Source organism: Stegostoma tigrinum, chromosome 23, assembly GCF_030684315.1.
Source record: "Stegostoma tigrinum isolate sSteTig4 chromosome 23, sSteTig4.hap1, whole genome shotgun sequence".
NCBI lineage: Eukaryota > Metazoa > Chordata > Chondrichthyes > Orectolobiformes > Stegostomatidae > Stegostoma > Stegostoma tigrinum.
In genome coordinates this window covers 40,585,108-40,612,972 of record NC_081376.1, presented here as the reverse complement: position 1 = coordinate 40,612,972, position 27,865 = coordinate 40,585,108, and the positions used below count along the sequence as shown (strand labels likewise).

At 39.6% G+C, this 27,865-nt stretch overlaps 1 protein-coding gene across 1 annotated transcript in view; it reads left to right on the top strand.

Annotated features, from left to right (window-relative positions):
- Positions 1-27,865, top strand: part of LOC125462440 (uncharacterized) — a 223,525-nt gene that overhangs the window by 144,072 nt on the left and 51,588 nt on the right. The window contains exon 2 of the mRNA XM_059653875.1: positions 26,002-26,110. Within this exon, the coding sequence (XP_059509858.1) occupies positions 26,002-26,110 (109 nt within the window). The remainder of the gene's footprint in view (positions 1-26,001; positions 26,111-27,865) is intronic.

Below are 27,865 nucleotides of genomic sequence, written 5' to 3'. Positions count from 1 at the left end.
CTGTTAATCCAGTAGACTCAGATAATTTTCTAGTGTCCCAGGTTCAAATCCCACCATGGCAGATGGTGAAATTTGAAGTTTAAAAATCTGGAAGTCAAATGTTGACCATGATTCCATTGTCGAACATCAGGAAAAACCCCTCCGGTTAACTAGTGACCTTTAGGGAAGGAAACTGCAATCCTTACCTGGTCTGGCCTACATGTGACTCCAGACCCACAGCAATGTGGTTGACTCTTAAACCCTCTGTGGGCAATTAGATTTGGGCAGTAAATGCTGGTCTAACCGGGGATACCCTCATTCCATGAATGAATTTTAAAAAAATTCTAGGTCCTCAACTCTAGCCAAATTCAAGATAATAAAATGTGAGGCTGGATGAACACAGCAGGCCAAGCAGCATCTCAGGAGCACAAAAGCTGACGTTTCGGGCCTGGACCCTTCATCAGAGAGGGGGATGGGGGGAGTGAACTTCTTCAACCGGGAACCCAACCCTCCTTCCACTGACCCCTTCACCCGCTTCCAACACAAGTCCTCCTCCTGGACACCACCCCCAGGCCTCCTACCCTCCCTCGACCTCTTCATCTCCAACTGCCGTTGAGACATCAACCGCCTCAACCTCTCCACCCCTCTCACCCACTCCAACCTCTCCCCCGCAGAACGGGCAGCCCTCCGCTCCCTCCGCTCCAACCCCAACCTCACCATCAAACCCGCAGACAAGGGTGGCGCAGTGGTAGTATGGCGTACTGACCTCTACATCGCCGAGGCCAGACGCCAACTCTCCGACACCACCTCCTACCGCCTCCTCGATCATGACCCCACACCCGAGCACCAAACCATCATCTCCAACACCATTCATGACCTCATCACCTCAGGGGACCTCCCACCCACAGCCTCCAACCTCATTGTTCCCCAACCCCGCACGGCCCGTTTCTATCTCCTTCCCAAAATCCACAAACCTGCCTGCCCCGGTCGACCCATCGTCTCAGCCTGCTCCTGCCCCACCGAACTCATCTCCACCTATCTGGACTCCATTTTCTCCCCTTTGGTCCAGGAACTCCCCACCTATGTCCGTGACACCACCCACGCCCTCCACCTCCTCCAGGACTTCCAATTCCCTGGCCCCCAACACCTCATATTCACCATGGACGTCCAGTCCCTGAAAAAAAAAAGGTTCCCTCCCCCCATCCCCCTCTCTGATGAAGGGTCCAGGCCCGAAACGTCAGCTTTTGTGCTCCTGAGATGCTGCTTGGCCTGCTGTGTTCATCCAGCCTCACATTTTATTATCTTGGAATCTCCAGCATCTGCAGTTCCCATTATCTCTAGCCAAATTCAACTGTGTTTTGACCAGGTTAAGAAAAGTGAACTGATTCCTCTCTTTGTCCGACATTTGGATTTATAACAAAAGAATTTGAAAGTTTGAAAGGCTGAGATATTGCCAATTCATGACACACTCAATAATGTGTAAATCTGTGTCAAGAAACAGGCCAGCTCTGTTCCTTTAGCTTACTTGCTAAAACTCACTCAAGTAAAATGTAGATCCTTATTGAAGCTAAAAGTAAGTCATTATAAAGTTTTATGTTCAGTTTGAGAGAGAGATGAGTAGGGCCAAAACTAGTATTTTAAACTTAACACAAAAGTGAAGGCACAAAAGCAAAGCTAGCTAAAGTGAACTGGCAAATTAGGTTAAGGGATAGGCCAAAACAGATGCAGTAGCAGATACTTAAGGTGATAGTTCACAAAACAGAATAAATGCATTCCAAGAAAGAAAAATTCTGAGGGGAGGATCCATTATACATCCTTCATGAAAGTTGTTAAATATAGAATCAAACTCAGGGTACTGGTGAGACCAAACCTGGAGAACAGTGTACAGTATTCACCTCTCTAATTAAAGAAAGACGTGACTACATTGGAAGCAGCTCAGTGAATATTTACTAGGCTAATACCTCGAATGGGTAGCTTGTCTAAGCAGGAAAGAGTGCACAGGCTAAGCTTGTATCCATTGAAATTTAGAGTCAGAAGTGACTTGGTTAGAATATGTAACATCCTGAAGAGGCTTGAAAGGATCCAGGTCAAAAGGATGTTTTCTCATTTGAGACCCTGGAGATACTACTTAAAAATAAGGGGTCACCAGTTAAAACAGAGATGAGAATTTTTTTGGGGGGTGAGGGATGGTGGAAGCAGAGTCTTTGAATATATTTAAGATGGAGATTGACTCCTGGTAAGCAAGAGGTGAAAGGTTACCAGAGGTAGACAGGAGCATGGCATTGAGGTTATAATCAGATCTGTCCTGATCTTATTAAATGATGGCACGGTGGCTCAGTGGTTAGCTCTGCTGCCTCATGGTACTAGGACCCTGGGTTTGGTCTAGTCTTGGGTGACTATCTGTGTGGAGTTTGAACATTCTTCCTGTGTCTACATGGGTTTCCATTGGGTGCTCCAGCATGAATTTTATTTGAGCCTGAATGGTCTTAATAGGGTGGTATGGGGGGAAAGAGTGTTCCTCATGTGGGAAAGTCCAAAACAAAGGGGCACTGTTTAAAAATTAGGGATCATCTTTTAGGTTAGAAATGAGAAATTTTTTTATCTCAGAAAGTTAGAACTCACCATCTCAGAAGGTGGAAGGGTTGAAGTCATTAAATATTTTAATAGCAGAGGTAGATAGATTCTTGTTAGGCAATGGAATCAAAGATTATCAGGAGTAGCTGAGTTCACAGAATCCAAAACAGTCATATCATCTACGGTCTTATTAAATGGCAGAGCAGGCACAAGGGACCAAATGACCTACTTCCACTCCTAATTCATGTACCCATCATCCCAAAGCTGTATTTTTGAAAATGAAAAATTTGAATCTCTTGTAAAGGAGTCAAAGTTTTAATGCGTTTTGGTGACCTATGGTGTCACTGATGTTTGTATGAGATCTGTCTTGTCAGCATCAACCATTTAATGTGCAGGCTGTGGGGGTACACCCTCAGTTTATCTATTAAATTATACTTATGACATATTAACCTTACTCCAGTTTTACCCAGTTAATCCTGAATGTTAGAATCTTAAATGTTGCATTTATGGTATAAAATAATCTTCACTATTTTGTCATGCTTATTTAGATGTTATTGCATGTTTGTTTTGTTCATTTGTATAATAAAAATCATTTCTCTCATATTTCATTTCAATCCTGAAATACTGCTGCTTGTTTTCTTACCCTCCTTTCTCCTATGCATTCTGTTCTTTGAAAGATGACATTTCTGAAGCCACATCATAACAAATTTCCAACTTGTCCAATATTCTCCTAACCAGCATGAAAATGTTTGGACTCATCTTGAATTGTAACAACCCTTTCCCAGGTTTTGACAAAATCAAACAAAACAAATCACTCCATATATAACTTGAAAAATTTTACATGCAAGACTATGTACTCCACAAAGTGGGTAAATATATTAATTTCAGGATGCTATTTCCTCCTCCATCAAATCAATATTTCTTAGTTGTAGTTTAAATATCAGAAGATTAGCTTTTAATCTTTAGGAAGATTTATTTATTCCAATTTTTTAAATTTCAAGTCAATTAAAAATAATTGTATTAGTATGCATATTTAGGTCTTGACAAGAAATTACTAAAGGGGATACTGCATTTTTAATGTCTCAAAATTGTTGTAAAATAATTTGAATCAAAAAATAGACAAATATTTTATGCAGCTCTGAAGATATCAAAACACCGCAAGATATCTGAGGTCATATGCGAGAATAACCATGTAGGTTTAATTAGGTTAGCAGATTAAACTACAGGATATTGAACTGAACAGTAATTTTTTGTGTATGAATTTAATATGCAGTTGTTTTGTTCTTCGTTATGTTGTTCTACTGAACTTCAGTACTTTTAGAAACTTGATCTTTAATGAGAGAATAAGCAATTAATAAGAAAGCTATTCGTTTGTGCAGTGTTATGCTGGATTGGGACAAATATGCTTCTCACTTTGAAGCATCATTGGATTTGATAGTAATTCTGAAAACTTTGATCCTTATCTCATATCCCCAGAAGCTTATGTCGGTGCTGCTTTGAGAGTAAACTGGTTGCTGATTAAATGTTTCAACAAAGGTTCCATGTGAACGATTGCTTCAGGAACCAAAAGGTAGTGATAATCCACAGCAAATGAGGGAATGAATAAGCAGTTGGCAGTAAAAGAGGTAGTAGAGAGTTAAAGCAGTAAATACAGTATAGAAAATTTACTGAGCTTGATGCACTACAGATCAATGTTTCTGTTTCTAATTAACTTGAATAACCTGGATTCAGAAAAGTAAATCTAATTTTACAGATGATACTAACTCAGCAGATAGTGGATGAGAGGAATTGTAGAAGAACTGGAATGACAAAAGGCAAATGCAGTTTAGTGCACATAAAGTTGTGCACATCAGGAGGAACAACGTGGAGAGCCAGTATTATCAAAATTAATACTTTTTAGGGAGTAAAGAATAAAAGGACCTGAGAGTGCATGTTCACAGATCTTTGAAGGTGACAAGGCAAGTTGATAATGCTTTTAAGAATTGCCCATCCTGATTGCTTAGAGTCAACTGCATTGCTGTGAGATTGGAATCACATGCAGGCCAGACCAGGATTAAGAAAAGCAGATTTCCCTCCCTAATAGGCATTCGTGGAACAGATTGGCTTTTACAGCAATTAATATCATCATCCTTAGGCTTGCTTTTTGTTCAATTCAAATTTCATCTTCAGCTGTGTTGTGAATTGAACCCACATCCCCACAGCAGCCATGGTTTGTGGATTATAAGTGAAGTGACATTATCACTACGCACCATCTTTCCACAAGGTGCATGAAGATATTGCGGAAGGTGGATATTTTCTCATAACACAGAAGACTGAATGAAAACTTAATAGAGGCATTTAGTTTTGAGGGTTTTGAGAGAATAAGCAGGGAGTATCTGTTCCTCTGATAAGTCAGTCATCAAATGTTATTGATTTAAAATTATTGTAAAGGAAGTAGAGAAGAAGTAACCATCTGGGATGAGGTGATGGTATAATGGTAATATGACTCACTGGACTAGTAATCTAGACCTCAGGCTAAAGCTCTCATAGCTAGGGAGTCAGGTTTGATTCCAACTTTAGGCGACTGTCTGTGTGGAGTTTGCACGTTCTCCCCATGTCTGCATGTGTTTCTGCTGGGCGTTCTGGTTTTCCCCCCGCAGCCCAAAGGTGAATTGGCCATGCTAAATGACCCATTTTGTGTTTAGGGATGTGTAAGTTAGCGATGTGAAATGCAGGGTTACAGGGATAGAGTAGGGGATGTGTCTTGGGATCCTCTTTAGAGCGTTGGTTTGGATTCGGGCCAACTGGCCTGTTTCCACACTGTAGGGATTTTATGGATTCGATGAATGTTCTGGGGGACGTGGGTTCAAATCCTACCACAGCAGATGGTGAAACTTTAATTCAAAGAAAAATCTGGAATTAAAAGCCAATCTGACAGTACCATTATAACCACTGTCAATTGTTGCAAAAACCCGACTGGTTCACAGATGGAAGCTATGGCCTAGTGATATTATCATTGGACTGTTAATCCAAAGACACAGATAATGTAGTTGGACCCGGGCTCAAATTCTGCCATGGCAGATGTTGGAATTTGAATTCAATAAAATATCTAGAATTATGAGTGTAATGATGACCATGAATCCATTGTTGATTGTTGGAATAACCCATCTGGTTCATTAATGTCCTTTAGGGAGGGAAACTACCATCCTTACCTCGTCTGGCCTACATGTGACTCCAGACTCGTAGCAATGTGGTTGATTCTGAATTGCCCTCTGGCAATTAGAAATGGGCAATAAATGTTGCCCAGTCAGCGATTCCCTCAACCCATTAATGAATTTAAAAAAAGTAATATCCTTTAGAGAAGAAAATTCTTACATTGTCTGGCATACTCACGACTCCAGACCGACATGTGGTTGACTCTTAACTTGAGAATGGACATTAATGCTGGCCTAGCCAGTGACGCCCCCATCCTGCAAATGAATAAATAACAGTGGTGAAATCAAATTCCATAGGACTTTTCAAAAGGCAATTGGACATAATTTAAGAGGTCTAATTTGCTATATAAGAGAAAACCTTGTATAGTCCTTTGAAAAATTTAACAAATAAACAGTGGAACAAATGGCCTCCTATATATTATGTAGTTCTGTGATTCTAAATGAAGTTATATTGCAAATAGGAAGAAGTGTGGCAGATGAAATTTAAAACAAATTAGATTCTGAGGGTACTTGGATGCTATGAGGAGACCCCCTCATCATGAGTTAATCGAGAACTATTGGGCATAGTTTCTGAAAAACAGGAGAGTCTGTTTAAGGTAGATACGAGGAAGTTTTTTTTACTCTGAGGATCATTAGTGTTTGATCCTCTTCATCGTGAATAATGAAGCTGGATCATTGAATGTATTGAAGATTATGCTAGATTCGTAAGTGAATCGGGTTTTGGAAGGCAGGCAGGAAAGTTGATTTAAGACTACAATTAGATCAGCCATTGTCTTACTGAACTCTGATTTGAAGGTTGACAGATTGCTTACTCCTGTTCCTATTGGTTATGTTCCCATTGTCTTATGTGGTCGCACACAGAAGAAGATTTAATAATATTCAACTAGCTAGAGACAAAACTATCGTTGCAGACCACCAATTATTGAGGTGAGACTCTGTCCCTGGTTACAATCTGGTGACAAAAGGATGCCTATCAAGAACATGTGAACCAACTGAAAACTTATAATCAGCCACCATCGCTCACTGACAAATAGACCAACTGATTGTACAACTCTGCAGTAGAATTTTGAGCAAAAGATTTCAATTTTACAATATGACTCTTTAAGTAAATCACTTTACTTTCCAACACTGTTACCTATTTTATTTCTGATCACTGATAAAATCTGCAAGAGTCATGAGGATATGTTTATAGGTCTTATTCATATTGCAAAATTGCTTAATTAGCTCAAAATGCCCACAATTGTTGTGAAGAAAATAAATTTTCACATAATGACAACTACTAGCCACACATTTAGGAGATAGATCAAGTTGCATACATAGAATCAGATAGTTGCAAATGTACATAGAATAGGCAATGATATTGACAGAATTCACAATGGGAAACCATATGGTTTGAATTCAAGAAGATAAATTGGAAAGTTTACTTAAGAGTGAGAGATCGGGAATGGTAGTTAAAAAAAATTGATTTGGCTGTCCATATGCACTGATAATTAAGCTACATATGGGTACAAAATATAATTAAAAAGCCTAATGGACTAGTGAGAAACTGCTATTTCAATTGTGTAAAAACTTGGTCAGACCCCATTTAAAGTACTATGCATCAGGTCTTGAATTTCAGAAAGATACGTTGCCCTCCGAGGGTTGCAGTGTATATTCACCTGAATTATGCTAGTGTTTATTAGGTGAAATTATTAGAACAAGTTGTTTTAACTTGATATGTGTTACCCCGAGTTTAGAAGGTTAAGTGGGGATCTTATCAAATTATTCAAACTAATTCAAGGATTTGATAGTCTGAATCAGAAAAACTGTTTACTCCAGTGAGGGAACCCAGAACGAAAGATGACAACCATACCATTGGAGGAGGAATAGTCAGGATTGAAATCACAAAATGTTTTTCTCACAAAGAAGAATGGAAATCTGAAATTCTCCATCCCAAGTGGCTGTGAATGTTGAGTGCAATAAAATTTCCAAGATTTTTTAAGAGTTTGTTAAAGCTATGGGTGTCAAGAGATATTGGGCAAAGATCTGTAAATTGAGTTGCGTTGGTCAAATCAATAATTAGTTTATTTGAATAGGAGAACAGAGTAGAGGAACTGAATTGCCTACTTTTGTTAATGTGTTCTTACAGAACTGCTTTCTTGAAGCATTTTAGAATCCATCCATTATACATTTAAAATTCCTCTTGTTTATTATTCTAGAAGTTTATTCCTTTCTAGTACATAGTGCCGTTTGAAATTTGCTTTTACAGAAATATTGTCCATTTTTGAATTGGAAGCATATTGCTTTGCTTTCAGCATTGTTGTATTTTTAATTAGTCATTCTTTGGATCCCCTTGGTAAAACTATATCCTTAAAATATATCTTTCAATATTGATGAGGCCTGTTAGAATCAGCTCATCTATTATGCAATTATTTGAAGGGAAATGGTCATCAATGGAATATCATTAGCTTGGCGTTACCCATTGTCATTCTGATGTGAGTGTACAATAGAACGGAAGCATTCATTAATCCTCAATTTTGAAATAGAAAAGAAGGTAATGTTTTGCAGATTGGTGAATGCTGTAATATTAATCAAGATTCACTTTCTGCTTGTTTACATGTGCTACTTAAAATAACAGGTTGCATTTTGTGAACTTGTTGATGTAAAGCTTCAAGGGCTGAAGAGCCCTAACAAAAATTCAGGGTTTGTGGTATTTGGTCATTGGAAAGTCCTCTGAGAAGGACTTACCTTCATACCAGAATTCCTGATTCACATGACCAGCAGATGGAGCTCTGTGCTGGGTTGCCAAAACTGTTCATTCTATCTTTAATGTTTCCTCACTTTCTGGAACAGAAACAATTAAAATTTCACGTTGTAGACATTTATAATCATTTGCGATTTCTTCTTAAAAAATGAAATAATTTAGTTACTGAGTGTTGCAGTTGGTAGGTACACAGTGTAGAGTCAGCTCTCAAAATGAACGGAACTTCTAACATGTAGTCCTGGCTGACAGATATAAACAGGACAGGTTAACAGCCCCACTCAGGGAACCTATGTTCAGTGAGGTCCATCTGGCTGACCTTTTTGCAGTCACAACATCCCTCCCCATCTAGGTCCAGAGTCCCTTTGCTTTTTGTGGCCTCTGCTGGGTCATTTTCGCACCTCATCCAGTTTCTCCAACTCAGCCTTGAATATAGGTGGCATATACCAGACTGGAGCCCACCTCTTGTGCCAGAACATTTTGGAAGAAATTCAACCTGTTCTTCAGGTGGTAAAGGCGCCAGTGCTGCGACAGCCACCGTATCCATCTCAGACGGAGGGGAGTAGAACCCACAGATTCCGACAGCCTTTCTGGCTATTCTGAGAAGTCAGGTATGTTTTGTTCCTGCGGGTTTGCACTTTCATGTGGTCCATATGCTTATTCAGGACAGCCTACCTATTCAAACTTTGTACACCATGGGACCTGATCTCGTGTCACCAATGCCTCTGGCCCATGCAGGCCATTTCCGTGGTTATGGCAGCAAACTTAGTCCCCTGAAGTAAACTGCCTCTCACTCAGAGGAGTATTGTTTCTAGCATTGGCATTCTTTAGTAACTTTCTGTATTTCATACACAAGATCTCCTAGATCCTTCTGGGCTGAAATTTTTTGGAGTCTCTGTCAGTGTAAATAATTATCTGCCTTTTGATTCTAACTTCCAAAGCGCATAATCTCACACTTCCCTGCATTCAACTTCATCTGTCAAGTTTTTGTCCACTTGCTCAAACTATCTATGTTCCATTTGAGATTCCATACATCCTTGTCACAACATGCCCTTCCACCTATTTAGTATTATCAGCAAATGTGGATTCATAGCTATATCCAAAAAAACTTGACCCCCTCGGACCAATCTTTATAGCACTCCACTAATGATGTCTTTCCTACCTGAAAAAGACCCATTAGTGCCACCTCTGTCATTTGTGTTTTAACCAATTGTCAATCTATACTAATATATCACTCCATGACCACCTGTGTTTTGCAATGACCTTTTATGTGACACCTTACAAATCCCTTCTGGAAATCCAAATATCTTGCATCTACCAGTTCCCTTGAAGAAGTCTAGCAAATTTATTAAACATGATTTTCCTTTCGCAAAACTATGTTGATGCTGTTTGATGGAATTGAGTTTTCCAAAATATCCTGCTATTTTTTCCTTAATAATGGACTGTAGCATTTTCCCAACAACAAATGTCAGAGAACCTGACCTAGAGTTTCCTGCTTTCTGTCTCCATCCCTTCATGAACACATTGGCAGTTTTATAGTCTGTTGGAACACTCCAAGAATCCAATGAATTCTGGGATATTTCTGCCAATGCCTCTATTATCCCTGCAGCCTCTTCCTTCAAAACCCGTGGATGCAGATCATGAGGTCTTGGTGACCTGCCTGCCTTCAGTCCTATCTGATTCTAAAATACTTTGTCCCTCATGGTAGAGACTGTTACAAGACCTTTCCTCCTATTCCTCATATTCCTCCATGCTTATCTGATATTTTAGGATATTTATAATGTCCTCTTCCCTGAAACCCAGTGCAAAATATTGATATAAACTTATCTGCCATTTCCTTGTTCCCTGTTATCAATTTTCCCAATCGCATGTTACAGGAGTCCCACACTTTCTTCAGCTACTCTCTTCCTTTTCTTTTACCAGTAAAAGCTCTTGATGCTTTTATATTTCTTATCAATTTACTTTCAATATCAATTTTGTCCCATTTTATTGTTTTTTTAGTCACCTGTTGCTAGTTACTAAAGACATTTTTCAATCCTCTGCTCTACTTCTTTTCATCATTTTGTATGCCTTAGTTTCTGATTGGACAGTCTCCTTGACTGCCTTTTTTAGTCACTTGTGATTCATTCTTCTGATTAAGCCCTTTTTGGCTGAAATCTATCTTTGCTGAGCATAATGCAATATTTGCTTAAATGTCTGTTGCTGCTCATCCATGTATCCTCCCTTTCATCTATTTTCCCAGCCCATTTTCTTCACACTTCTATAATTGACATTATTTAAGTTGAGAACACTGGTTTGACATCTGGGTTGCTGTCCCTCAAACTGAATTTGAAACTCTGTGTTATGATCTTTGTCACCCAGCACATCCTTAACTACAAGGTCTGTCATTATTCCTATCTCAGTACACATCATTAGATCTAAAATATCTTGTTCCTGGGGAGGATGTTCTGTGTACTGGTCTCAGGAACAGTCGCTGACGCTCTCTAACTTTGTCTCCCATATTACCTTGCCCATCTGATTTGTCCAGTTAATGTGCAGGTTAACATGCACCCATGATGCACCTCCATTATTTTACATTTTATACTTCAACCTATAGAGAGACAACTCTTTGGATCTCTATGGATTACTCACACCAATTGATTATTTTCCTTGGTGATCCTTATTTAAACCTAAACTGATTTCACATCACAATCTACTGCTTCTATTTCACAATTCACCAGCACACTGATAATTTTCTTTATTGACAGTGTTATCCCACATCCTTTTCCTTTGTGTCTGTTTTTCCAGAATATCAAATACCCTTGTACATTGTTTTCCTAGGCCTAGCCACCTTGCAACAACATTTCTATAATAGCTACCAAGTCATTATTAATTTATTTCTATTAATGCCACCAACTTTTATATCTTGTTCTAAATGCAAAATGCATTCAGTTAAAGAGCCTTAAGCTTTGATATTTTTTAACACACTTACTTAATCTGGTTCTAATTTCTGCTGTACTGTTTTTATATTTTCTTCCCTGTTCTATCACCCTTATCATTCACCTGTACTACCTTGAACCTCTACTGTCTTATTTCTTTTTGACTTTATAAAGGCTTTTTTTTAGTTGAACGCACCTCTTCTGCTGTTTAAAGACTTAACTAGAACCTTAGTTATATGATTCTGTAGGACACCAGTTCCAACATGGTTCAAATGATGCCCATCCCATTGTACCAGCTCTGTCCTTCCACAGTACTGGGCCAGTACCTCATGAATCAAAACCCATTTCCCACCATCAGTCTTTGGTCGAGGTGTAGCTTGAGTATTTTGTTGCGCACTGTACCAAGGAAAGCTTGCATTTGAATCCTAATTTTGTAGTTCACAGTAAATACTGTGGGATTACTGGAATACCATGTGTAGAACAATATCAGTCAGGGAAGTCAGGATATTAAATGAGTAAATGAAATACTTGCATTTGTATATTTAGTTTGCTCTTCTGTTAAGTTTTATCACAGTTATTTACTTCTGCAATAAATTAAGGAGGATAAATAGCCCATATTCCTTTGAAATGAACCAGCTCAATCATTTCAACTATTTCTGTATTTCTGTATTTGGAACTTAGTTCTGATCCTACCCATCTGGAAAATATCGAGGGAGTTGGCAGGTAAAAGTCAACAAGTTACTGACTCAAGCTGATTCTTTCTCTCTACCTCCGATACAAATCTTCAGATTCTGTATTATAACTTGGGTTCTAGTTAAGTCTTTTCTGTTGAAAGTGGGTGGAAATCTTGTAACTTCTTCAAATTGGGTTCCTGTTACATTACCAGGACCCTGAAACCATTTTAACTGGGTTCTGAGCAATGAGGTCAATGCAATTTTTAACCTAGACTGATGCATGTTGACAGATGGTGGGAATGTTAGAGATACTCCAGCTAAGTCAAAGTAATATTCTTTATGGGACCAGCAAGTGTGTTCATTTGGCCTACACAGGGAAAGCCATGGCTATCCCTGCCATGGATTGTGTTTTCTTTTTGCCAGCACTCAGAATCTACATGAAACTCCGTCCACTGACTTACCCAGACATCTCTAGCCTTTCTGCACCCTCTTCCTTCTCAGATTGATTGAGGATGTTGGCCTTCTCTGTCTCTCGTACAAAGAAGTAGTTTTTCTAGAACAGGTTTTTCATCCAAGTTAAAATTTACTCAATTCTTTTGAATTTTTTCTTATGCTTACGTCTTTTAAACAGTAAATTTCCTTTGATACAATGTAAGTTAATAGGTTTCTGTAATGTAGATTGGCTAATACTGCACAAATAGAGATGCAAGATGCAGGGTTGGTATCTGCATTTGAATTGAACATCTGGGTCCTGGTTCCAAACAGAAATCTCTGCCCTTTGAGTCGCTATCAATAAAAGGCAGGTCACTTAACACTCATGCAGATTATAGACAGGGAGGTATGATGATATATTCCCTTTCCTATTCTAGCTGTTATGTTTTTTATTGCACTAAAGAGGATTCTTAGCTGTGACCAGTTGCATGCTTCCTTCACATGGCCTCAAATTTGTGTTACTGTCCAGGTCTCAGTCCTAAACGACTAGTTCCTGTTGCTTCAGATTTCTTCCATCAAAACTAGGGTTTAAGCCCCCTACAGTTGATTACTGTCTATTTTACTCCACTATTGAGGCTCATGTTCCCAGTTGTCTTTTTTCTCCATTACTTTAAATTCCCTAATACAGCTGCAGGTTTTCTATCCTGCTGTTGCAAAAATACATTCTGATGGTGTTTTCCTTTCCCTGCTTTTGGTTTGCAGTCAGTATGCCTCTTGAACATAGAACATAGAACATTACAGCACAGTACAGGCCCTTCGGCCCTCGATGTTGTGCCGACCTGTCATTACCAATCTGAAGCCCATCTAACCTACACTATTCCATGTACGTCCATATGCTTGTCCAATGACGACTTAACTGTACTTAAAGTTGTCGAATCTACTACCGTTGCAGGCAAAGCGTTCCATTCCCTTACTACTCTCTGAGTAAAGAAACTACCTCTGACATCTGTCCTATATCTTTCACCCCTCAATTTAAAGCTATGCCCCCTCATGCTCGCTGTCACCATCCTATCCACCCTATCTAACCCTCTGATTATTTTATATGTTTCAATTAAGTCACCTCTCAACCTTCTTCTCTCTAATGAAAACAGCCTCAAGTCCCTCAGCCTTTCCTCGTAAATCCTTCCCTCCATACCAGGCAACATCCTAGTAAATCTCCTCTGCACCCTTTCCAAAGCTTCCACATCCTTCTTATAATGCGGTGACCAGAACTGTACACAATACTCCAAGTGCGGCCGCACCAGAGTTTTGTACAGCTGCAGCATAACCTCATTGTTCTGGAACTCGATCCCTCTATTAATAAAAGCTAAAACACTGTATGCCTTCTTAACAGCCCTGTCAACCTGGGTGGCAACTTTCAAGGATCTGTGTACATGGACACCGAGATCTCTCTGCTCATCTACACTACCAAGAATCTTACCATTAGCCCAGTACTTTGCATTCTGGTTACTCCTACCAAAGTGCATCACCTCACACTTGTTCGCTTTAAACTCCATTTGCCACCTCTCAGCCCAGCTCTGCTGCTTATCTATCTATCTCTCTCTAACCTACAACATCCTTCGTCATTATCCACAACTCCACCGAACTTAGTGTCGTCTGCAAATTTACTAACCCATCCTCCTACACCCTCATCCAGGTCATTTATAGAAATGATGAACAGCAGTGGACCAAAACTGACCCTGTGGTACACCACTAGGAACTGGTCTCCAGGATGAACATTTCCCATCAACTACCACCCTCTGTCTTCTTTCAGCAAACCAATTTCTGATCCAAACTGCTATATCTCCCACAATTCCATTCCTCTGCATTTTGTACAATAGCCTACTGTGGGGAGCCTTATGGAACACCTTGCTGAAATCCATATATACCACATCAACCGGTTTACTCTCATCTACCTGTTTGGTCACCTTCTCAAAGAACTCAATGAGGCTTTTGAGGCATGACCTACTGTTCACAAAACCGTGCTGACTATCCCTAATCAATTTATTCTTTTCTAGATGATTATAAATCCTATCTCTTATAACATTTTCCAACACTTTACCAACAACTGAGGTAAGGCTCAGTGGTCTATAATTACCAGGGTTGTCTCTACTCCCCTTCTTGAACAGGGGAACCACATTTGCTATCCTCCAGTCATCTGGCACTATTCCTGTAGACAATGACGAGTTAAAGATCAATGCTAAAAGCTTGGCAATCTCCTCCCTGGCTTCCCAGAGCATCCTGGGATAAATGCCATCCGGCCCAGAGGACTTATCTGTCTTCTCACACTGTAGGATTTCTAATACCTCTTCCTTGTGAACCTCAATCCCACTTAGTCTAGTAGCCTGTATCTCAGTATTCTCCTTGACAACATTGTCGTTTTCTAGAGTGAATACTGTTGAAAAATATTCATTTAGCGCTTCCCCTATCTCATCTGACTCCACACACAACTTACCACTACTATCCTTGATTGGGCCTAATCTTACTCTTGTCATTCTTTTATTCCTTAAATACCTATAGAAAGCCCTAGGGTTTACTCTGATTCTATCCACCAACAACTTCTCATGTCTCCTCCTGGCTCTTCTGCGCTCTCTCTTTGGGTCTTTCCTGGCTACCTCGTAACCCTCAAGTGCCCTAATTTCACATCTCATCCTAACATAAGCCTTCTTCTTCCTCTTGACCAGAGATTCCACCTCCTTCGTAAACCATGGCTCCCACGCTCTACAGCTTCCTCCCTGCCTGACAGGTACATACTTATCTAGGACACACAGGAGCTTTTCCTTGAATAAGTTCCACATTTCTAATGTGCCCATCCCCTGCAGTTTCCTTCCCCATCCTATGCTCCCTAAATCTTGTCTAATCTCATCGTAATTGCCCTTCCCCCAGCTATAACTCTTGCCCTGTGGTATACACCAATCCCTTTCCATCACTAAAGTAAACATAACAGAATTGTGATCGCTATCACCAAAGTGCTCACCTACTTCCAAATCTAACACCTGGCTCGGCTCATTACCCAGTACCAAATGTAATGTGGCTTCGCCCCTTGTTGGCCTGTCCACATACTGTGTCAGGAAGCCCTCCTGCACACACTGGACAAAAACTGACCCATGTATAGTACTCGAACTATAATGTTTCCAGTCAATATTTGGAAAGTTGAAGTCCCCCATGACAACTACCCTGTCTCTCACTCCTATCGAGATGAGCTCCTGCCTTTATATCCACTGGAAGAACAGTGGTGCAGTAGGCTAGATTTGTGGTGCCTGCCACTCAGTGTTGAAAACAATTATTGACAGAGTCAATAGCATAGCAAGATGGAAGCTGGAAGTTCTGCCCTATCATACTTCTGTGGTGAACTTGCCTCCTACACTTTTTCCAGCTAAAAGTGATGATGTACTGACTGGCACCTTTGACAATGTATACAGGATACAGAAACACCAACTGTATTTATATCAGAGAAAATAATTATTTACACTTATGCCAAAAACAGCCCTGACAATGTAGATTCATTTGTTTCACCACAGCTTTGAGTTAGTTGCACAGATGTAGAATCCCTACAGTGTGGAAACAGGTCCTTCGGCCCATCAAGTCTACACTGACCGTTGGAGCATCCCACCCAGACCCATCCCTTACAACCTAGTGAAGCTACACATTCCCTGAACACTATAGGCAATTTAGCATGGCAAATCTGCCTAACATGTACATCTTTGGGAGGAAACTGGAGTACCCGGAGGAATCCCATGCAGACACAGGGACAGTGTGCAAACTCCACACAGACTGTTGCCTGAGGATGGAAGTGAACCCGGGTTCCTGGCACTGAGAGGCAGCAGTGCTAACCACTGAGCCACTGTGCCATGTTCTTGGTGATAGTTAGATTCATTATGTGAAGTATTTCTTTAATTTCCAGTTAAACTGTCTCTGCTTTTCTAAGTCACCAAATGCAAAACAGTTAGAAGATATTCTGGAAATGTATAGCAATGATAGGTATGAATGGCCATCATGGTTTACACTTGTTAAAATTCGCTGTTTGTACCTTGTGAAGTTAATGCATTTGGGGAAGACAAAAAGGGTGAGGAAATAAATGGTAACAAAGTGTGGAGCTGGATGAACACAGCAGGCCAAGCAGCATCTCAGGTGACGCTGCTTGGCCTGCTGTGTTCATCCAGCTCCACGCTTTGTTACCTTGGATTTTCCAGCATCTGCAGTTCCCATTATCACAGGAAATAAATGCTACCATATTGAGAAGTGCAGAGAAACTGAAAGATCTTAGTGTGCACGGTTTTCCAAAATTAGAAAGATAGGCAGATTATGTGATTGAGAAGTCCTGTGCTTTATTCGCAAAAGCATAGAATAAAAGAGTGGGGGGCTGTGCTGGAACTGTATAAAAGACTCCAGAAAAGATATAATTATGCAGAGAGAGCACAGGAGAGATTTACAAGGATGTGACAAGGAAGAGCTCTCGCTATGAGGGAAGATTGGAAAAACTAGTTTTATTCCCCTTAGAATAGAAAATGAAATAGAAAAGGAGATTTAATTAATGTGTATTAAATTAAGAGATACCTAGGCAGAGTTTGGGGGTGTCGGTGTTGGACTGGGGTGGACTAGGTCAGAAATCAGGGGATACCCGTTTACAATCCAGCAGGCTTATTTGAAATCACAAGCTTTTGGAGTGTAGCTCCTTCATTAGGTATAGTGAGAGAGAAGCACACGGAATCAGAACGTATAGGCAGAGAGATCAGAAGATCATACAAATGGTCTGAGTGAAGTGCCAAGTAAGTCTCTGCAGGTGACCAAAAGTGTCAGATGGTGTGAGTAAAGTGTCAGCAGCTGAATAGCAAGCAAAGTGATGATAATAATTTGATTAAATGAGGCAGAGAGATAATTACAAAAAATTAAAAATAAGGTGGCGCTGCAGACAAAGAAAATGACTAGAATAACCTGATAAGTGTAAGAGTCACATGATGAGGGCCTAACCATGGGTACGAATGAAGATGACCTCACCTGCAATCTTGGGTTCATTTCCCATGACATGGTACCCCACCACACTGTTCTGGTGTAGCCTGGTGTTGTCTGATTTCTGATCTAGACAGAGTGAATAAGGAGGACCTATTTCCCTTTCTTGAGAGGTCAGTAGTCGGGGAACATAGATTTAAAGAATTCACTTGAAGGACTGAGATGCTGAAGAGGTTGGTAGATTCTGCAAATCGTTTCCTGGAAGGTTAGTAACAACAGAACTTTTCAGTACATTTACAAAGCATTTGGATAGGCACTTGAAGAATAATAACTTACAAGTCCAATGGACAAAGAGCTAGAAAATGTACAGCCATATTTTAGACAGCAATGGTGGCTGTGTCCGAATGACCACCTTCTGTGCCACAAGATTCTATATTGTACGGTGCTGCTATTTAGTGCTGTAATTTTCTTCTACTTTGAAACCCACGGAAAGTCCTGGCATTTCCCTGTTGGAGGAATCATTATTTGAACTGACTGAATTACATTTAATATTACTCATTAGACTCCAGTATATAAACTAAGCCTGGAAAATTGAAGTTACTCAATCTGATATCAGCTTGACATCCTAATAGAGAGTGACAAATGCTATCTGTGAGATTAGTCAGTGTAATCTATAATATGATTTAGAAATTGCAGCAGAATGATTTGCCAGGTGGTTTGCTATATTGCTCAGCTCATGGCAGTCTTTATCTGTGGGAGCCTGCTCTTTTCCATAAATTCAAAAACATGCTTAAAACATGAAGCAACTGACTTTCAATATACTTATAGATTTGTATCGTCCACTGCCCAGTCATTACAAATGCAGCACCTGGAGTTTCACTGTGAGAACTGAAATAATTGACGCTGCTTTGTGGGCCTGTTTTCACATGGAATACTTATATTACTAAAGTTGTAAAATGAGAAAGAGAGAAAAAAAATGTATAAAGTCTATAAGTATGTACTGTATTGCAGAAAACCAATTGTATTATAAACATATGTATTGGTAAGTGTCATGGACCAGACCAAACATCTGAAAATATATTTAGAAGATCACCCAGAGCCTAACTTTTTTCCTATTTTAAAGGTAAATGGAAGGCAATACATTCCCGACGCAATTTGATTGGTCAAACTATTCAACTTAAAGCAAAACACACTTTAATTTTACACTTTTTAAAAATACAAACAAAATAAAAATAAGCAAAAAATTGGCTTAATTGTAACTTTATCAAAATGCTTAACAAAATAATGCATATATTAACTGCTTTTAAAACTTAACTGTTCCAATATAGTAACATACTCCTGGCAAAGGCAAACTCAGTAAAATAGATTCTCACATGCAATTCTAGCAGTAGGAAGAGAACACCAGCTTTTAACTGTAACAGAGAGAGTGATAATAGCTTCCACATCCAGCTTGAAGACCCCAGTAACTGCTTGACCCCTCAAATTCAGGCAGCTTCTACTGTTCCAACTTTTAAAAAAAACCAAGGCTGTCCAAGCTGTTTACTTTATTGGCTTTGAGCTGATCACTCAGGAACTCAGTCTCTGCCTTCCTTCACAAAAAAAACAGGATAGAATGCACCACTTAAAGCTAAAATATGGTCACATAAGCAATAGATAGACTATTGAAGACATTGCTACAACAAGTGGCAGAATTCATTGAATTCCTACACTGTGGGGACAGGCCCTTCAGCCCAACAAGTCCACACTGACCCTCAGAGCATCCTACCCAGACCCATCCCCCAATAACCTACCATCCCCAAACACTATGGGCAATTTAGCATGGCTAATCCACCTAACCTTTGGACTGTGGGAGGAAACCTATGCAGATACAGGGAGAACATGCACACTGTACACAGACAGTCATCTAAGAGTAGAATTGAATTTGAGTCCCTGGTGCTGTGAGGCAGCTTTGCTAACCACTGAGCTACTATGCCACCTCAATAGGGTTGATTCATTTTTATTAAGTGAGTATGTTAGGAAACTGAAGAAAATTGTCCTGAACTTCCTTTGGCACTTCCAACCCACAGTCATTTCCATGGATAGCTTGAATGGCGTTTCTTGACTAAATCATATTTTAACTAATACATCAATAGTTCTGTTGAAGACGTCCCCTGATTGATCACAATTGTATTTTAATATCCTATGATACCTGAGATTTTTTTCAGCAATTCACTTATGTGTGTTTGCTGGACATGCAATTATCTTATTGGAGTTACAGTAAATCAATAAACTTATGAACATTAAATTCAATTACACAACAAAACTTAAGGCAATACAATATTTCAAATACTATATACTGTAGTTTTAATCATTGTCTCCTTAGGACCATTCACTGTTTATATTTTTTTTGAATGAGGAAACAAACATCTGTTAGAAGTTAAACACAGTAGTCTTCTTCAATCAGTTTTAGTATTACCTAAGCCAGTTATTGTTCTATGAAACTCTCTTTCATGATCTATATGTAATATAAGAATCTGTGAAACTTGCTTTGTGTGGGGAAAAAAGATGTTTTTGAGCCTTTATTCCCATCACACCTATAAACCATAATGGATTGCAGAGATTAGCCCAGACAGTGATGGTCTGTTTGGCTACCCTGTAGGAGCCTATTTTGAATGGTTATTTTCACAGAGGATGCTTCTTACTAAATGGCTTACTCTGAACTATGAATTGAGTTTGGGACATACAAAATACAAATCAGACTGATATGGAAACTTAGCTGTTATAGTTGAGAGAACATTCAACTAGACTTATTGTTACCAGACTTGTCCTTAACCTGTTTGGAAATTTTTGATGGATAGGTACACAGCAATTAGCAATTAACTTAAAATATCTTTCCTTTCTCTTATTCAAGAATATCAACTATATTTTACTTAATAAGTATTTGAATTTGAACTGTAGTTTTCATGACCTCTTCATCCCATTGAAGTACTTCTAAATTGTAAATAACATAGTAAGTTTGATCATCAGTTTGTACACAGCGACTTCGCAAAACATTGATAAGGTAAATTACTACATAATCTGTTTCAGACATACTGGTTTAGGGAGTATTGCCAAGATATTGAGAGACCTGGGTGGATTCATGCCTAGACGTAAACCTTTATAAAATTCATTGATGGGCTGTGGGCATCACTGGCTGGGCCTGCAACTTATTGCTGTTAAATTGACTAGCTTGTTAGTGAGAGTTTAAGATTCAACCACAATCTCTTGTCAGTCTGCACTCACATATAAGCCAGAGCAATGGATTTCTTTCTGTAAAAGAAAAACCAGAGAACTGCAGATATTGAAAATCAGAAACAAAAATAGAGAATGCTGGAAAATCTCAGCAGGTCTGGCAACATCTTTGGAGAGAAAGCACAATTAACATTTTGTCCACCAATCCTTCTTCAGAAGTGATTGTTGTCGGGAAAGGTTGATACTCATGCTCAAGAAGGGGTTGGGGGAGGGAGAAGGAGTAAATGATGGTACGGATGGAGCCCAGAGAGCAAGACGATCCCGGTTCCTCCATCAATTTTGTATCAGTTCCACTGATGTCAATTTCGATAAGGGGGCCTCCAAAATATTTACTTCTTCCTCAACCGTGGATTCTCCACCACTCTGGTGTCTGACCCTCTCGTACACAACAGGCATCTCACTCTCTCATTTTTCCCACAACAGTGATAGAGTCCCCTTCATCCTCACCTATCATCCCACAAGCATCTACATACAAAGAATCTTTAGCTGCCACCTGCAATGGGATGCCACTGTCAGATACATATTCCTGCCCCCTCCCTTGACCGCCTTCTATGTACCTTTCCCTCTGGTCTTTGTCCACACTTCTTCCAAACTCCCTCAGCACCTTCCCATGCAGAGGGTGTAACACCTGTTCATTACTTCCTTCCTCCTCACAACCAAGGCCCCAGACATACCTTCCAGCTGAAACAGCGATTTACCTGCTCTTCACTCAATCTAATCAACTAAATTTGCTGCTCAAAATGTAGCCTCCTCTACATTGGGAAGACAGAGTGTAGACTGGGTAACTGCTTTGCAGAACACCTACGTTCTGTCTGTTAAAATGACCCTGAGCTTCCAGTTGCCCGCCATTTCAAGACACACTGTGTTCCCTGGCGAAGATTTGTGTCTTGAACTTGCCATTGTGCTACAGTGAAGCTCAGCACAGTCTGAAAGAACAACACCTCATTTTCTATTTCGGAACCCTGAAACCTTCTGGACTCGATATTGAGTTCAGTAATTTTAGGACTCGAGCATTCTTTACCCTAACCCCCACACACCAGACTTGTCATCACATGAGCTGCTACCACAAACAACCCATTGTCAGCCACTAGTTACTATTCATTCTCCCAGGCTGCTGTTTACTCATTCCTTTGTCTGACCATCTGTTTTTCTCTCTGCGCTCTATCTCCACCTATCATTTACTCCTTCCCCTTCCCCTACCCCTTGTCTAGCATATATACCAACCATTTCCTATCTACAATCAGTTCTAAAGAAGGGTCACGGCATCTGAAATGTTAGGTCTGCTCTCTCTCCACAGATGCTGCCAGACCTGTTGAGTTTTTCCAGCAATTTTTGTTTTTTTTCCTTCCCTAAAGGACCATTGTGAACCAAATGGGTATTTATAACAATTGATACTGGTTACGTGGTGACTATTAGAAGATAGTGGAATCAAGGCTTATGGGGATAAGACAGGAACCGGATACTGATTGTGGATGATCAGCCATGATCATAATGAATGGTGGTGCTGGCTCGAAGGACCAAATGGCCTACTCCTGCGCCGATTGTCTATTGTCTGTTAGACAAGCATTTTTCAATTTGGATCTTCATTGAGTTCAGATTTTTCCATCTGCCATTGTGGAATTTGAAGTCATGTTCTAGACCATTAGGGACTATGGATTCCTAGTCTATCACAATGCAACATTCCATCACATTATGTTGATGCTATTAAGAATTATGGTAGGTGTCTATTTGATCAAAATAGAGCAAGAAGTTTCAGAATCATGAGATTTTTCATATGATTAAGAAGTTAACGTATAATTTTTCCTTTTATCTGGGCATGTTTGCCAGTGCTACATACTAAAAACAACACTTCTGCCCAACAGAAATCATGAAAATGACATGCTAAGTTTCCTTCCATACATTCCTAGGCCATTTAGGACTAGGACGAGGATTTTTTTAATCCAGAATGTGGGGAGTCTGTAGAAATCACTGCCACAGAGATTGATGAAGGCCAAAACATTGAATACCTTCAAAAAGGAGTTAGATAGTATTTAGGACTAAACACGTCAAAAGGTCTAGGGAGAAAGCTTAGTTGGATGATCAGCCATGACAATATTGATTGGTGGATCATGTTCATAGGCTTAATGGCCTACTACTGCTCCTGTTTTCTATCTATGTTTTTACATTTCAACCAAATGAATTTTACATTGTCACTAATATTAAGCACGATTTCATGTGGCAGATTTTTGACAGCTTCAGCTAGATAGAACGTTGTTGATCACCATTGGCCTGATGGAAAACAAAATAAAAACAATAGTTATGAAATACTCAGAGAAAAGACTTGGCATATTGCAAGTTGAAGGATTATTATGTTGTTCTATGTTTGGACTTTGCTCCTGAAATTACAACAGCACAGTAATAACATATCTAATTTGGGAAGCCATTTGGAAAAAGAAATTTTTTACTAAACATCAGAGATAATGGGAGCTGCAGATGCTGGAGAATTCCAAGATAATAAAATGTGAGGCTGGATGAACACAGCAGGCCAAGCAGCAGGGTCTAGGCCCGAAACGTCAGCTTTTGTGCTCCTGAGATGCTGCTTGGCCTGCTGTGTTCATCCAGCCTCTTTTTTACTAAACATGCTGGTTTTGGTTGAAGTTTTCTCCAGCCCACATGGCATTTCTATATCACTTAGGAACAGCTGTTAGCAATGGCCTGTTGAGCATAAACAAAATACATACTTTGGAGCAATATTACAGTAGAATGTTTTAAATGTGAAATTTCAGTATCTTTTCAACTCAGCAGCTTGGCCTGCTGTGTTCATCCAGCTTACACTTTATTATCCTAGTCTGCATTGCATGCTTTCTTTTGAAAAACATTAACTTTACATACATCAGATCTTATTGAACTGAATATATTTCAAATCAGTACCAGCTCTTTTAGTCTAATCTCGTTATTCACTGCTTTGAAAGAAATTTTCAAAACAAAACAAAAAAATTTGCAACAGCTTGTGATTTTTTTTGTATTAATTGTAAATTGTAGATTTTTCCATTTTTATGTTGATATTTTGATATTTTTAAAAATATGGAGACGGCAGCTTGGCTGATGCTGTCAACCTCCCTTATACAGCTAATATGCCTTTTGTTGAGAATTGTACGTCACTGTTTTATCTGCTTTGTGTCAAGAGTAAAGTTAAAGAGTCTGTTTGCTAAATATAAAGCACATGTTATTTACATTCATTTACTGCCCCTTAACTTTTCTTCGTAAGTCACCATTCTAATGCAAATGTGAGAGGGAGAAAAATTTGGAATTACCCATTTTACTCTACATGAGTTGCTTGTATTTCTGATTAAAGACATGCATTAGAGACCTAATGAAGACAAATTTGCAAGGGTGGGTAATTTGTATTTGAACACGAAAAGAAACATGATTTATTTTGCCATTTGTAACTCCCCAAAACAGCACATAACCTGATTCAGAGGGAGTAACTGTGCTATGTAAAGCAGGACCATTACACGTACAATATGTAATCCGGGTGCCAAGCCAACGAACTTTAACTTGCAGCAAAGTTAGGAGCCTTACATACATGACTGTCATTTCTACATTGACTACCATTGAACAAATCCTGCTGAAAGCATGCATGAATGATTCTTGAAGTATGATCAGGTTTAGCTTTGACACCCCTTTGATCCAATATCTTGCAAGATTGAATGTTGATACTCACAAATGAAAATTGGCCATTGAGTGGGTGGGTAGTGCCTGTGCAGTCATCTGCCAACAGGAAGAAGAGAAACCTGGTGAGAAAATAAAACTTTTAAAATAAGTTTTAAATGCTTGTTTTGATCCATGAATTCCTAAATTGACTCAATTTTTATAGTTTCCACTATATGAAAAGCAAAAGCTATTCTGACAAGCATGAGAATCTTCGTAGATCTTTCAGTAACCTTTCTCAAAGATGTTGGTGTACCATTGAAATAGCTGTAACTTAGAGTAACTCTACAGATCAATAATGAACTATTCATTTCATCCTGTATGTCACGAAAATGAAGATAGGAAGTTTTCTTTTAATATTAATATTTCCACCCCAAGTCTATTTTAAACAAAAGAATAGAAAAATAAATCATATAAAATAACATTTTATGAAGAAATATGCATTTCACTAGAAACTGGACTTGTTTTCAATCCTGCAACAAAAATCTAGTTCCAACTTGTACATGCAAAAGTCAGTGTTATCTTGGGTAGACCACTTTGGGAGAGTTAATCGCTCTAAGCCAGTAATTAGCTGTCACTCCACTTTCTTCTCCACTTAAATTCTCATTAGTCATCAAGAGAAAGCAATTCTCCTAACAGTCTCAGATGAGTTTGCTATAGTGTTTTCAGTCAATTGTTCTTCCCTGTGGCTGTGGTCCAGTAAAGTACTTTGGCTGCAGCCATGCAACTGTGCAATTAGATGCAATGAAATGACTGCAGTATTTCTGCCCAGTTAAAGTCAGTTGATTGACTACCTCACATGTTTGTCAGCAAAGAGAACAAGTCATTCCAGCTATGTAGAATTCTAGCGAGTTTTGAGAAGATTTGTAGCTCAGGTTGAGTTTCTGGATGTGAGTTTGCTCGCTGAGCTGGAAGGTTAGTTTTCAGACGTTTCGCCACCATTCTAGGTAACATCATCAGTGAGCCTCCGACGAAGCGCTGGTGTTATGTCCCACCTTCTATTTATCTGTTTAGGTTTCCTTGGGTTGGTGATGTCAATTCCTGTGTTGGTTATGTCATTTCCTGTTCTTTTTCTCAGAGGATGGTAGATTGGCTCCAAATCAATGTGTTTGTTGATGGAGTTCCGGTTGGAATGCCATTGCTCTAGGAATTCTCATGCATGTCTCTTGTTGGCTTGTCCTAGGACGGATGTGTTGTCCCAATCAAAGTGGTGTCCTTCCTCATCTGTATGTAAGGATACTAGTGATAATGGGTCATGTCATTTTGTGGCTAGTTGATGTTCATGTATTCTGGTGGCTAGCTTTCTGCCTGTTTGTCCAATGTAGTATTTGTCACAGTTTTTGCAAGGTATTTAGAATTCTTTTTCTCTTTTCAGCTAACGTGACGCTTAATGGCCATTGCAGTTGCCTCAGCTGTCGCCTATGTAATGAACAGTTTTGCTTTTTCACTGTTTTTAATGTTAACTGTCAACTACGTTATCTTTAATATTTTTGTATTTTGATTTATTTCTCCTGTGCCTTCCACCTGGGGTTGTGAAGCAGATTCGATGGGTTGAACAGCCTAATTTCTGCTCCTGTGTCTTATGGTCTTACATTTCGGTGAGAATGCCCTCCCTGATATTTTCCTCCTGCTGCAGCCTTTGCCCCCTGGGTAAGTGTTACTTAGAACATAGAACATTACAGCACAGTACAGGCCCTTCGGCCCTCGATATTGCGCTGACCTGTGAAACATAACTGAAGCCCATTTAACCTACACTATTCCATTATTATCCATATGTTTATCCAATGACCATTTAAATGCCCTTAAACTTGGTGAGTCTCCTACTGTTGCAGACAGGGCATTCCACGCCCTTCCTACTCTCTGAGTAAAGAACCTACCTCTGGCATCAGTCCTATATCTATCACCCCTTAATTTAAAGCTATGCACCCTCATGCTAGCCATCCCCAATCGGATCTATTAATTGTGTTTAATTATACACAGGTGCAGGATAATAATTGCACTTGCACTTATGTAGAAATAAAGAGACAGTTCCAAAATGGTCTTAAGGTTCAGCAGTCATGTACCTATATCTGGGCTAGAAGGCCTGGGTTCAAGTCTTACCTCAGAATATGACGGCTACAAAAGTGTATCCTAACATGTCAAGCAGGGTAAAGAGACGAAGAGCCGTTGTTAAATTTGGAGGTATGTACTGTAATGTTTCATTCTGTAAATAAATATAAGATTCAGTAAAGATCTACATCAGCATCATCCTTCACCAACTAGCTTTCCAGAAGTGAACATGGTTGCATGTGCAAAGGCCTGCCATTTCAGTACGTATAGATCTAGTCTCCACCCACTTTTTAAAATTATCTTAGCTGGTATCTGCAAGTGTGAAAGTGTGTGACAGTGTCTCTTCTTCACCATTTTCCTACTTCTGCCCCTCTTGTTGCATCACTGGTCATGTTGTAGTTCCTGGATATTTGAAAGGAGGAAAGCACAACATTGAGGTTTTGGTGACAGGATGGATGAGAGCACTTGTGCTTAATAATACCGTCTGCAGCTTGTAAACCATGATAAATTGTTGAATGAGAGCAAGGAGCATTAAATCTGAGGATAATGCTTTGATGTTTCCAGACTCACCACTGCCTTTGTAAAGGCCACACTCTACTGATAAAACCCACCATCCCTTTCATTGAGAGGTCAAAGACATATAACCAAACATGGGTTCCTCTGGGCTTGCAGCAGCTTACCTGTGAGAGAAGGAAAGCGTGTTGGTGGCTATGGTGCTCAGTATTTGGATGATAGGTAACAGTGTGGTGAAGCCGGTGAAGATTGGAGCTTGTGGTGCGGGTGATGTTAATATTTGCAATGATTTGTGATTGATCAAGATAGTTGGCAAATGATTGATCAGGTTGTGGTGCATCGAGAAGCACATGAGGCAAGTGTTTCAGGGGTAGGATATTGTATGTAAAAATACCTTAACGGACTCTGGTGCTCATGTAAGGTAATTGAACCTATTGTGGTGTTGCATCCAGGACCGTGCAGGCTGTCCAGAACTGTTTATGCTAGAAATATGAAACAAACAAGATCAGAAATTGCTGGAGAAACTCCGCAGTTCTGGCAGCATCTGTGGAGAGCAAAACAGTTCTGAAAGAGGCTCACTGGATTTAATGTTAACGCTCTCTCTCTGCAGCTTCAGAACGCTGATGGACTGTTCCATTTCAAAACTGAATATGAGTTTGGGATTAAGCACATTAAGTATAAGGAAATTCTTACGTGCAGCTACAGATTCAAATTATAGAAGACATATCATCTACACATTAAAAATATGCAAGGCATAGGAGGTTAGGTGTCATTCCCATTGAAGGCATGTTTCTCATGACACCGAACAAAGATGTTTGCCAGAGCTGGGCCAAACAGGACTCA